The sequence below is a fragment of the Myodes glareolus genome, chromosome 6 (genome assembly GCF_982192425.1).
Source record: "Myodes glareolus chromosome 6, mMyoGla1.1, whole genome shotgun sequence".
In the NCBI taxonomy this organism is placed as follows: Eukaryota; Metazoa; Chordata; class Mammalia; order Rodentia; family Cricetidae; genus Myodes; species Myodes glareolus.
In genome coordinates this window covers 117,472,106-117,485,678 of record NC_142031.1, presented here as the reverse complement: position 1 = coordinate 117,485,678, position 13,573 = coordinate 117,472,106, and the positions used below count along the sequence as shown (strand labels likewise).

Here is a 13,573-nt window from a genome sequence, read left to right as displayed (position 1 = left end):
TTCTCTCTCTATTTCTGCCTCTCTCTTTGCTCTACCTCCTTCTCCCCTTCCCTTCCATAACCCACTAAATAAATATCCAACTTCACTCTGCATGGTGTGCCTATCTATCCCTGTCTCTCACCTGCCACTCAGCTTCCTGTCTGGGACCCGACTGCCTTCATGGCCTGCTGTGGTCTTGGGACCCACTGCCTGCCACTGCCTGGGGACATACAGTGTGATTTCATGGTCTCATGGCCTGCAGAGTTTCTTCTGCTACACCCCTGGGAATCTGCAGCATTTTATTTTTATCATTACAGATAGGGAGCTGATAGGGTGGATCTTGGAGGAGTTACTGGGAGGAGTAGTAAGCATGGTCAAAAATATGTTGTAAGAAATTCTCAAAGAATTAATAAAAATATATTAAAATCCTGACCCTGACAAGTTCTTCTGATTTGATGTAAGAAACTCAGTGTATGAATCCTTTGCCCTCAAATTACCCCATTTTTACAGAAACCCTTAAGAGTAGAATTTTTGTTGTTTGTCTTTGACAATTTTACACACAGGTTTAATGCGTTCTGGTTACTCTCACCTTCTACTGTCTACTATCTCCCTTCTACCCCTGTTAACCTCCTTGTCTTCCTTACAAATCTCTTTCTCACATGAATGTATTTTTGTTCTCTTTTTGTGATTCACTTGTGCTTAACCAGAGTCACCTATCTGATCGCGGGTTTGGAACTATCCTAGTGGGCCCATCAGTGAGTATGAAAGACAATGACTGCCCCTCCCTGTTTTCCTAAGCTTTTTGTTTTCACCAGTCCAAATTTTACTTACTCATTAAGTCTGAGTTTAAAAGCCATATACTTTGTGCAAATTTTTTATTTGCAGTATCCGTCCGTCTGTTCATCCACACACCCATCCATTTGTCCATCTATTCACCCACCCACCAATCCACCCACTTACATATCCATTTGTATATCTACCCACCTGCTTGTTTACCTATTTTGCAGATTATATGAACACTGTGCCTATCAGATGAAGACTAAATTCTCGTCCTTTTAACTAGTTGCTGGTCTCTTGTGATATACATTATAGGGAACTTATTGAGTTGTTCATGGTTCATTCTCCATCTTTGTCAAATAGTTATTGGAATGTATAACAAAGGCTTGAATGTAGTAGAAAAACACTTTGGTGATTAGAAGTGAGAGGCATTATTTTTTATTCTTGTTGAAATATTTAATTTTTGAAGTTTTATTAGTTCTTTAAGGACTTAATACAATGTATTTTGATTGTATTCATTCCCTCCCTCAGTTCTCCCCAGATCCTCTACTTTTACTACCTACATAACTTCGTTTCCTTTCAAAATAAAAAAAGTTAAATAATTAAATCCATCAGCTCAGTTTGTGCTGTCCATATTCTTGGATATGTGGCTTTCTACCAAACATGGTTGACCTACCAGGGGCCACATTCTTAAGGAAAATGAACTCACCCTCTCCTAGTCTCCTAACACTTGTCAGTTGCTAATATCCACTCAGTTACAGGGTCGGATTATCTACCACTTCCTCTCTCTATGAATTTTGTCTGGGTTGCGATTGCATAGATCTGTATGATGCAGCAACCACCAGGGTCCATATTGCAACCTCCCTGCTGTGTCAGGAAGTCACTTCTTGCGCTCACTCACTGCCTCTTGCTTTTACAGTTTTTCTGTGCCCTCTCCCTCAGTGATCCCCTGAACATTGGGGGGAAGGGGTGTGATATTGATGTCCTTCCTACTCAGGTCTGAGCATTCTGTAGTCCCTTGCTCTCTGTACCTGGACAGTCGTGCTTCTCTGTATTGATTTCCATATGCTGAAAAAGGAAGCTTCTCTGATGAAAATTAAGAGATGACCTAATCTATAGGTATACTAACAAGTCATTGCTAGTCAGTTTAACACTATGACCATTTAGCAGAATAATAGGTTCTTTCATAGGGTCCTTTGATTTGTCTACTCACAGATTTTTGGCTCTAGTGCCATGTATGGGTTTCATCTTAAAGAGTGGGCCTTAAACTCAATGATAAAATAGTTGATTACTCCCATGTCATTTATGTTATTGTACCAGTGGGAATGTCTTGCCAGGACAGTCATAACAACTTTCAGAGTTTCTGACTAGGTAAGATTGAAGGTTACTTTTCTCCTCCTCTTCAGCACCATGAAAGCTAGCATGGGATAAAGGTTTTAGGTTAGTACTAGCAATATTTCTCCTTGCTCTATGACTCAAGAATGTAGTATCTATCTTTAGCAATAGGTTCTTACTCTGTCAAGTTCTAAAAACAGGTATTCCCTTAATCTATCCTTGGTATCTAGTTTGCGTGCTATGCAATGGCAAGCAAGCAACCTCTTTATAGAGACTTCAGTGCCTCAAAAACATTGAATATTTCTGATAGCCACTGAAATAGTTTGTCAGTTTGACACAAACTGGAGTCATTTGGGAAGAACGAACTGTAATATTAAGTTGAGGGTGTCACCCCAGCCCTCTAACGTCCTCATATCCAAGAAGTCTTGGATGATTGGAAGCCCCTGGCCTTGGAGTTGCCCTGGTCCAGACTCCAACTCCCAGACTGCCAAACACTGCCCTCTCCCCCTGGGGAGGGTCAGGACCACTCCCATAGGCTATTGAGGCTTGCATCAGAAAAAGGAACACATGGTTTCGGGTTTGTGTGGGCTCCCCTTCCCTCCATGTTGTCTCAGTCTCCCCGAGAGCGCCACATTTATTAAGTATGGGCATTTTAATTTGACCTAATCTGGTTTGACTGGAGTTTCTTGCATTGGCAGAGAGGCTTTTATTAAGATTAAACCAAAGAGGAACCTCAATTGAGGAATTGCTTCCATTCAGTTGTCCTGTAGGCAAGTCTGTAGAACATTTTCTTGGTTGATGATTGATAAAGGCACTGTAGGTTGTGCCATCTCTGGACACATGGTCATGGTTTGCATAAGAAAGCAGACTCAGCAAGCTCTGGGGAACAAGGCCTCTGCTTCAGTTCCTGCTTTTAGGTTCCTGCCTTTAGGGATTTCCCTTCCTGATGGACTGTACATTTTAAGATGAAATAAACCTTTTTTCTTCTCAAGTTGCTTTGGTCAGGTTTTTGTTACAACAAAAGAAATCAAATTAAGACACCAACATTGTTAACATTTCTGATTTTGCACGCTCAGCAACTCCTAACATTGGTGGCTCTGAGGGCATGTGCTGTGTTTACATTTTCCCTGCTAGGTTTGCTTATAGAAGTGAATTGTGATAGAATAGGCAGAGGAACCTGGCCAGATCAGGAAGGATCTGAGGGAAGCTGTTGCAGGGAACTGTTAGTTAGTTCCTGGCTGCTTAGCCCAAAAATAATCACACAGAAACTCTTATTAATTAAATCACTGTTTAGCTCATTAGCTCTAGCTTCTTATTGGCTAACTCTTTCATATTGATTTAAGTCATCTCTATTAATCTGTATATCACCATGTGGCTGTGGCTTACCAAGTAAAGTTCCCAGTGTCTGTCTCTGGCAGCTCCTTGACTTCTCTCTAACTCCACCTTCCTCCTACCATGCTATAGGCCAAGCCAGTTTTTTATTCATTAACCAATAAAAGGAAAACATAGACAGAATGACCTCCCACACCAGGAGGCTGCCTTGTGCTCCAAGTGAAGGGACTGACCAATGCAGTATTGATTATGGTGTTCTTTGATACATCTCTCATGTTATGAAGGAGTCTACTGCTTTTTTTCTTAGCATTGCTGCAATGGCCCCTCTCACAGTTTTTCCTTGTTTAGATCAGTAGATACATAAGCTACCATCTCCTTCACTTGTCACTTGCTTTTTCTGCATGGAAACTGAAGGATCTCATATTTAGATGTGCAAAATCTCAGTAATTAAAGGAATTTCACATCTTCTGATCTTTTAAGAGAGTTGGAGGGCATCTCCTGGCTCTTGCTTTCTCTGTGGGTGACCTTTCCTTGTCTCTCCATTTTCAGGGAGGAAGCTCAGGCTTCCTGTCTTCTCCCATCATATTTGCATCCTTCCTTCTTTCTGTTCTTCCTTTTAAATTGCTCAAATTAATTAAGCACTGAGTATATGCTGATCATGATGCCAGGTGCTAGCCAAGGATCTTATAAGACTCATGACTATTGATGATTAATTCTGAACAGGACAAATAAATGAACTCATTAATGAAAAGTGCTTGGCACTATGTAATCAAGTCTGCATAGCGTTAGCTCTGCTAAAGCTTGGCAGGGAAAAAGATGTGAGGACACACAGTACAAAAACCCAGCTTCACTCATCTTGGAACTGGAACTTGGATTCAGGGAGAAGGTTATAGTTATAATTTGGTGTTTAACAGTCTGGGGAGGGAAGGAAAATCTCAAAAAATATCAATCTAGATCTTGCTGAGGCTATACAGTGGGAATTTTGCACCCACACAGTTCAGCATCTGTCTGTAAATGCAAGTCAGGTCAGGAAGTCCCAACAGGAGGAAGGTGGCTGGCTACTCACATTGTACTTGGCCCATGAGCAATCATTTCTGTTCTTCTCAGGCACCTCAGATTCCCTCTCCCAAGGGACCTCAGATTCCCTTACCCCCATTGTGGCTACAGTGCAGTGTGCTGCAGTGTTTTGTTTGAAAACTGTTGATATTGTGCTATTTGACAAGTTTGCTCTGGTCTTCTTAGAGGCAGCCTTGTCACTAAAGGAACTCTGGTAAGTCAGCTGCTTCAGGGAGCTACTTCTCCAAGCTGGGAAAGACTTTCTGTGCATTTACTGCATTACCTCATGATTTCCAGCATCCGTCGCTTGGGACATAGCTCTCGCAGCACGTCACCGTGCCCAGTCAAAGATGTTGGCCAGAATGTTTATCAGGGTGCTTTACCAAGGCCTAAAGGATCATTTAGGAATTAAATGGAATAATACATTTTAAAGCATTTGACATTTTAAAGAAATATGCAAATATTTCATATTTATTGGATACTCTATAAGTGCTACACACAGTTCCAAGATCTCTATAGCATGTAGTTATTTAATGCTCACTAGACACACATCACTAGCACACTAAAGAAGCACATTGAAAATGAAAAGCAAAGTAGGGGCTAGGGCAATGCTCTAAGTATCAATTCCATAATGAGAAGGGGGGGGGGAGTTTGGAGAGGGGCGGAGAGAGAAAGAGACAGAGATGAGAGAGATAGACAGATGAGACACAGACAGAGAGACAGAGCAAAAAAGAGAGCAAGTGTGCACTTGAGAGCATGAGCCTCCCATAAGGAAGAGCCACTATTAGAAACCCTAATTTAGGGGCTGGCAAGATGGTTCAGTGGGTAAAGGTGTTGCCAAGTCAGATGACCTGAATATAAGCCCTAGGACTCATAGGATAAAAGAAAAGACCAAGTCCTGCAAAATGTTCTGCTGGCCTCCACACGTGCCTTGCCAGACATGTGCCCCACCCCACAGAATGAGTGAATGCAACAAAAAAATTAACTTAAAAAGGAAGACTTAATTAAGTTCTTAAGTATGATTGTGAGAAGCAGGTACTCATCCTTAGTCTTTGTTGAGGCATAATAAAATTGTGGGAGATTTGATGCAGTTTTCTTTATTATAATCAATAATATAATAATAATATAATAAACAATAATTCAGATACTTATTAATGTCACATGTTTATAATCATCTTCATAGCATTTATTCCTCCTGAAAGAGATCTTTATTTAAAAATCTTTCTGAAGGGAGTGAATTTATTCATAGACTTCATCCCATTTTTATTTATTACAGATGGGCAACAAAACACTTAAAAAGTCTTGATGCTTATTGTTCCCGTTCAAAGCTAGTGCTATCAAATGCAGAATGAGGCACTGGGCATTACATTGGGGAGATGCAGTTTAACAGCTGCAGGCATGTGGCCAGCTGATAAGTCATAACATATACAGCAGGTTGTCTCTCAATTCTGTTTGACCTGTCCTTCCATACACCTTCCCTATGGATAGGTGACAATAACACAGAGAATTAATGCAGCCACCATGATTCACAAGCTCACAGATTCACCTGTTCATAACACTGTCACCAGCTGCATAGTAAGCACCAATGATGCGTTAGATTATGGTGTGTTTGTATTTAGGAAAAATAAGTTTGTCTTGAGAGAAGATGAATTTAAGCCTTTGCATTTTTACCCCCATGTAGTCTTATAAGTTGCTTCATGTCTGACATTAGATTTTTGGTTGGTAACACTTCTTAGCCATTAATCAAAGAGTACACTATTGTGTTGTTGAGTTTTTAAAAGATGAACATAATTAGAACTTTTATTTTGAGCATAAAGTAAAAAAGGATCAAGTATATACCATAAACTAAATATACCCAACTAACTCAGTAGCATACCCCAGTCCTAAACTGGAAATCTAACAGATCTGTGAATACATAAGATTGAAAAAGGTGCTGATATAACAGAGCAAATGTAGATAATTCAAAACACAAGTGACAAGGGAAAGGAGACAGAGAAGTAAAGTAGAAATTAATAAGGGAAATTTGTATAAACATTCTCTTTTTGGTATTAGTGCTAGGCAAGCTGTCAGTGGAAGTTACTCTTGGAAACAAGTGGTACACTCAGAATACCAAGATCTCTCTTCCCCCAAACTGTGTGTGACTGTCAGAGCTTCTTCCCACAGGCTGACAACCCCAAGACATCTTCCTCCTATTGGCTAATCCAAGATACCTTCTGGAGACCAGATAAAACTGTCTCCCCCAGCAGGTTTAGCTACTACTCCCTGACCACCACTTTAGGAGCAGAACTTGAAGTTAGGTATCCACTAAGCACCTTGACTGCTTTAGTCTGCCCTTGTCTTTCTGGCTCTATTTGTAGTGGAAAGGTTCTTCTCTCGATTGTTCTACAGATGACAAACTGATATGTGGAAGGCTTCCATAGTTAGCTGCAATCTGTTAAAGATCAGTAACTGTGTATTCTGAGGTGACTGTTTTTCTTTATATTTTCTCTGCATACAGGCACTTCCAGTAATGTCTTCCCAGCTCCTTACTGTGTTATCCTCCTAGGTCCTTACAGTGATGTCTTCCCAGGTACTGTGAAAAAGTTTTTGTTGAAACTTACTGCTTGATGGGGCTCTACATAGCTCTTTTCTTCTGGTCTGGGCACCAGAATCTCAGGAAAGCCATGTAAATGGAGCATGTACAGTATAGCCAACTGTCTGTGACAAAACTCAGGAGTATTGGTGTGGTACTCTATCCAGACAGCATGCTTTCTAGTGAGTGACTTTCACTAGGGAATGAAAGTGACCTATGTCACTATAGGCATAAGTAATGATCATTGTGTTGTTGCTAAGCACAGTCAGGAGTTAAGAACTTCTGCACGCAATGCCACCACTAACATTCTTTCCATTTCTTAGAGGAGCATTAAGTCTACACAGACTGACTTCCTGAAGAAACGTGAGTGAAGAGTCCAAGGGTTGATTGTATAGAACAGTAGTTTTAACCTTCCCAATGCTGTGACTCTTTAATACAGTTCCTCATGATGTGGTAATCCTCAGTCATAAAATTATTTTCATTGCTACTTTATAACTAACCATAATGTAAATATCTGTGTTTTCTGATGGTCGTAGGTGACCCCTGTAAAAGGGTGTTTGACCCCCAAAGGGTCATGACCCACAGGTTGAGAACTGCTGGTATAGAGGCTTCCAGGGTTTGTGCTTAAGCAACTAGACTACATACATGACTGACTGTATGGCAAGACAGCTGTCGGACTAATATGAAGGTTTAGTTCCTCTCCCTGGTAGTCTGGTAACAGTGTTCATGATGAGAAAACTTGTGCGTCATTGAGTTTCCCATTGACCTCATTGGACACAGTGTTGACCCTGCTGGTGTGTTCTAGGAAGGGCTCCTCTTTCATGTAGACTCTTAGAATTCCAAATAGATGCTAGCTAACTCCCCATGTCCATTCTTTCCCTTGCTCTTTGTGTCTTTTGTTAGGGGAGAACAACTTTCCTAGTGTAAGGCTTTATATAGTTCAGGGGTCACTTGAAGGAATCAAATTCAGTTTTCCATTTTCAAAACTTTCTTGTCTCAAACATAGGCAAGTTTGTTTTCTTCTTTAAGTTATGTCGTAAATAACAATAAAAAGGTCAAGGAACTATTTCTTGAAAAAACAATTATAATGGAAATGAAAGTGTGGTAATTTTAGAAGACATCTAGAGCCCAATTTTAAGTAGAACTTACATGACAGAAGTAAAAAATAGATTGGAATGGTTGGGGAAAGAGTCCTTTGTGCTCTCACAATTCTTCTCCAGTGTTTTACAACAGTGGTCTTTTATCAGCATGCAGTAATGTCCCTGGAGATTGTACTGAGTTTTGTGAGGGCTACAAATTAAAGCACTGTTCTCAGTGGCAAAGAGTTTATAATCTTGTTAGAAGCAGAAGAGTGTCACATTTGAAACACTAAAATGTGCTTTATGGTAGAGACAATAAACCCTATAGGCTTTAAGGGGACAGACCACTCCATAATGGAGGGAGGTATTGATTAAGATTTGGGGAATGGAATGGTTAGGCTAATGAGCTAGGAAGCACATAAGTATTACAGGATCAGCAAGAATCAAGGAGTAGGCCCTGAAGACAACTAGAAATCCATGTCCAGCTGAGCAACAGGCTATATCCTCCAAGACATTCAGGGTCTTTTCCAAAATGAAATTCAAAGTGACATGAATGGTTGGGATGAAATATAGCCTTCAGAACAGGGCACCCAGTGTGTTTACAGTGATCATGCATGGACATGTCAGGGCAAGGCATGTAAATGACAGCAGTTAGGGGGCATACCATTGTGAAGAATGGGAGGCTTTTCAAGTGAAAACCTTGATTGCTTATGGAATGGTAGGCACTGTGTCCTTTAAATACAGATATGTAAGATTTGGCTCCTGCTTTTGAGAAGTGGCTGTAACATCCCTGGGACAAGATACATACACAGCAGGTAAGTGTTTGTCAAGACAGGTTTGAACTGGCTGACCTGTGACTGGACACTGTGCTGGAAAGAATAGAAAAGATAGCTAAGGAGCCATTTGTGAGGAAGAGTCTCACATTGGCTTGCAACATCCCGAGAGTGTCTAACAGAGGGAGAGTTCAGGAAGAGGGTGGAGACAGGAAGCTGGATGAGATGACCTCTCGGGGACAGAGTCTGTTTTGAAGACATGCTTAGGGAACAGTTGGGAAACTGTGAGAAGATAAGTTTAAGAATTTATAGAGTGGTAACTTGAAGGCTGAGCCTGGAGCATGTCCACAGCCCTGCTCTGTGGTAGGGAGGCAAGGGCTTGGGTACTTGGAGAGGGCTTTGTTCCGACCTGATAGCAGGAAAGTATCTTTGGGAACAAATCAGGGCTCATCAACCTCTGGGGTTCACAACAGCATAGAGAGGGATGCTAAGGAAATATTGCAACTGTTGGCACTAGGAGGCTGGAGTAGTCACAGCCAGGTGGGGAGGGACATATATGACTCTCACCATGAACTCTGCTTTTCATATACTCAGGAAGATTGTGTATCCTTTATGGTGTGTGGATAATGAATCTGGCAACTCCGCCCAAGGGAAATAACGGGGCAGTCACATACTTGGCCTAGGGCACAGCATGCAAGGAGAAATGGCATAGAAAGGATAGGCTCTTATAACACAAAGAGAGAAGTGAAACTTTTAGTTCAGAAAGACCAGATGGGAGGGAAGGGGGGAGAAGAGGATTGGAGAGGACAGTGTAGAAACTGGAACTGAGTTGACTTTGATGGGTTCCTGAGAACACAGTTGGAAAGATGGCAGAATAAGTAGTTAGAGCTGGAACAGCAAGTGATTGGTGGTTAAGAAAATTAAATGCATATACTTGTCAAGTGAATAGGAGAGTGACAGCTAAAAATCCAAAGCAGGCAGGAATGATGATTTCAGTTAGCATGTTTGCAAGTAGCAGTGTGGGGCTGTACACACATACAAACATGCTTTACGAATGGTAGTTTACATGAAGTACATCGCTGTTCACTGAGCTAGGGTCAGTGTAAAGCTACACACCTCCTGCCACAATAAGGCTTAGAGCCCTTCTATTGTCTCAGATCTCCCCATGTTCCTCTGTAGTCATATGTAGCATAGTTCATTTGTCTTTATTGCTGAGTGATATTTCATTGCTTGGGTGGATGATATTTGTTTATTCATCAGTTGATAGACACTTGGGTTCTTTCCAGTTTGGGGCTATTATGAAAAATGCTCTTATGAGCATTCACATAAAAGTTTTCATGTGGACATATTTCTTCATTTTTCTTGGGTAGATGCCTGGAAGTGGGATTGATGAGTCTGTTGGTGTGTGTTTAACTTAATAAGAAATGGCTTCCATTTCCTCTACCCAACAGTAATGCATTCATTCTTTAGGTGATCTTAAGATGTGTAAATTTTAACTATCTTTAAAGGAACCATTTCTTGGCTTCATTGACTTTTATCTATTAGTTGCCCATGGTACACTTCATTGACTTCTGTAGTATCTCAATTATCTTTTTCTTTCTTACTCTGGGTTACATATTTTCTTTTCTTAGATTCTTAAAGTAGAATTCTGTATTATAAGTCACAAACTTTCCTCTTTCTAATGTAAGTTTTCAGTGGTGAATTTCCCTCTAAATACTTCCTTAGCTGCATCTTATAAATTTTGTTATGTTATATTTTCATTTTTTACTTTGTTCAAGGCATATTTTTCCTAAGACTCATCTTTTGACCTGTTGGTCATTTATATTGCATAGTATTTAATATTTTTCTGTTTTCAATTTAAAAACTGATTTCACCGTGGGTAGAGAATATAGTTCTACTTATTTCAGTCTTCTTCTCTTCTTTTTTTTTTAGAGACAGGGTTTCTCTGTAGTTTTGGAGCCTGACCTGGAACTAGCTCTTGTACACAGGCTGGCCTTGAACTTTCAGACATCCTTCTGCCTCTGTCTCCTGAGTGCTGAGATTAAAAACGAGTGCCACCACCACCCTGCTTTTTAAAAAATTATTTATTTTCATTTTATGTGTATGTGTGTTAACCTGAATGTACATATGTGCACCATGTGAGTGCCTGGTGCCCAGGATGGCAGAAGAAGGTGTCAGATCCACTAGAATTGGAGCTATAGACAGTTGTGAACCACTAGTGGATGCTGGAAACCAGTGTTCTTTACTGCTGAGCTACTTCCCCAGCACTTTATTGGTTTCTTTATAGTATTTATTTGTCTATTATTTTGTCATGCTATAGGGCCCAAATAATTTTTAACTTATCACAATTCTCTACAAATTAATATCGACATTTTCCTGGTAAGAATAAGCACATTATATGAGTGTAGCTTCATTCTGTCTTGCTTCCTCTGTGTTAGTGTCCACCCACAAATGTACAATTCACCAAGTATCTTTTGTCTGTGTCTAACCACTACAGGCAGAACAATGGAGATGAATGTATATACACTGCATATAAATATAAAAATGTACGTCATTCATGATCACACACACTCTATGCTAAAGTCTAGCAATAGAGCACTATAACTGAAATTTTTACACATGTGTGTATATATTTATATTTATAAATACACTTTCCATTTCTAGTTTGTTTATTCTTTTCTGTGGATCTGACTCATGTTCCTTAAGCCTGAGCCATACACTTACCATGAACCACAGTGAAGCTCCAGCAATATGTTTCAGCTTGCCTTTATCCAGAGAGACCTTCATCCATTGCTATGTTTGAGTGATAAATTAGTTGAAAATAGAAATGCTAAATTATTGTTTTTCATCAAGTTTTGGAAGTTTTATACACCATTCCTTAAACATTGCCTTCTTTCTGTCCTCTGTTTTTGAGATCCCTGTCGCAAACTTGCCCATGTGTACAGCATTCTACAAGCCTGAGGTTCTGTTCCTGTTTCTTCAGTCTGTCTCATCTCTGTCCCCTGGATTAAATAGTCCCCACTGATATGTCTCAGGTTTATTGACTTTGTTTCTTCTGCCACCTCTGTCAGCTGTGAACTCACCTACTAAACTTGGTGTTTATGTCACTCATTGCACTTAGCTCTAACATTTCTGTTTGGTTCTGTTGATAATCTCCAGGTTTTGCCTATTTTCTGTCTATTCTCTCAAGCTCAGAACATTTTTTTCAATACTTTGAAACTATTTAAGTTTCAAATTTTAAATTTTCTTGCAAAATTTAATTTCTTACCCCAATTTATCTTGATTGCTTCTTAATTTTCCCTAAATCTGAGCTGTATTTCATTTTATTTTTACATGTATTATAATTTGTATTTGAAAATAGATAATTTATTAATACAGTGAAAGGATTAGGGTCTGGCTTGTTCCTCTGAGTGTGGAATGAGCTTTCCTGGAATTAGTCTTCACAGTATCTCTCCTTATTGTATGGTAACTAATAATTCTGTTTAGGGTGTTGTTTTTGCTTTGGATATAGTTTCCTGTTCTCCCACTGTCTGTGATACTTACAAACGCACTAATGACCTGGGTAGAACTTGTGCTGTAATATTCAAGCTGGTAGGGTTTCTTCTCTCTGACCCATGAACTGTGTGTAAATTACACTCAAAGGCATAGTGGCTTCACAAGCTCTCATGCTTGAGATTTTCACAAGCCTTCTGGACTTTCCACCTGCAGTTTTCCATCAGCTATAGATATGGCTTTTTCTGGACATTTACCGAAGGTATGCCTGCTTTCCTGGCTGAGGGTGCTGGTATCATGGCAGCATTCTGGCATTCCTACCTCCTAACAAAGCTCACTTTCCAGTTTTGAAAGAGGGAGAATATGTGTTCATTTTTGTAAATCTATTGATACCACTGTGTAGGTCATAGGTAAAGGAAGATAGCCCAGTTCCAAATATTGAATATATATTTTTTTCTCCTTAAGAAAATAAGAAAGTGAACTCTGAACTCTGGTACAACTTAATTTATAGTGAAGATGCATTCCATAAACCCATGATAAATTAAAAATATCATAGGTCAAAAGTATACCTGGTTTCCCTAAACTACTGAGATCATAACATAGTCACATAATGTATTGTAAAGTAGGTTGTTCATCCTCATAATCATAAGGCCAACTGGGAGCTGCAGCTGATGATTACTGTCCAGCACCATCAGAGAGGATCTGTCATGATTTGGATTTTATATGTTCATTCACATCTTATGCATTGACTTTCAGCTGATGGTGGCTCCTTTAGGAGGTGGAGCCTACCAGAAGGATGTTAGGTCACTGGGGTTGTACACATGAAGGGAATTTTAGGAATGCATCCCCTTCTCTTTGTTTTGAGATTAGCAATCTTCTCCAATATGTAATCTTGTCAAGATGCCCTGAGTTATTACAGGCCCAAAGGCAAGGGACCAGGCAAACATTGACAGAAATCTCTGAAACAGTGAGCCAAAAATTAACCCTTCCTTCTGATCAGTTGATTTCCTCAGAAGTTTTGTCCTGATGACTAACAAATTTGAATTATTGTGAACTGAAATCTTCTGTATTGGGGGAAAGAAACTGACTTGAAAAATACCAGTGCTTTACTTGATCTTCTGCTTTGGTTGCCAATGTTATAAAAATGTTGCATTATAACATAATCCTGTCAATTTAAT

At 39.8% G+C, this 13,573-nt stretch overlaps 1 protein-coding gene across 2 annotated transcripts in view; it reads left to right on the top strand.

Moving 5' to 3' along the window:
* LOC146894388 (uncharacterized) overlaps positions 1-13,573 on the top strand; it is a 112,148-nt gene that overhangs the window by 93,981 nt on the left and 4,594 nt on the right. Inside the window, exon 3 of one of the 2 annotated variants that reach the window (XM_085691093.2) lies at positions 6,977-7,051. The exons of the other annotated variant lie outside the window; for it this stretch is intronic. Coding sequence (XP_085547219.1) covers positions 6,977-7,024 — 48 coding nt within the window. The 3' untranslated portion in view covers positions 7,025-7,051. Of the gene's footprint in view, positions 1-6,976; positions 7,052-13,573 lie in introns of those variants that run through there. 2 annotated transcript variants of the gene reach the window in all.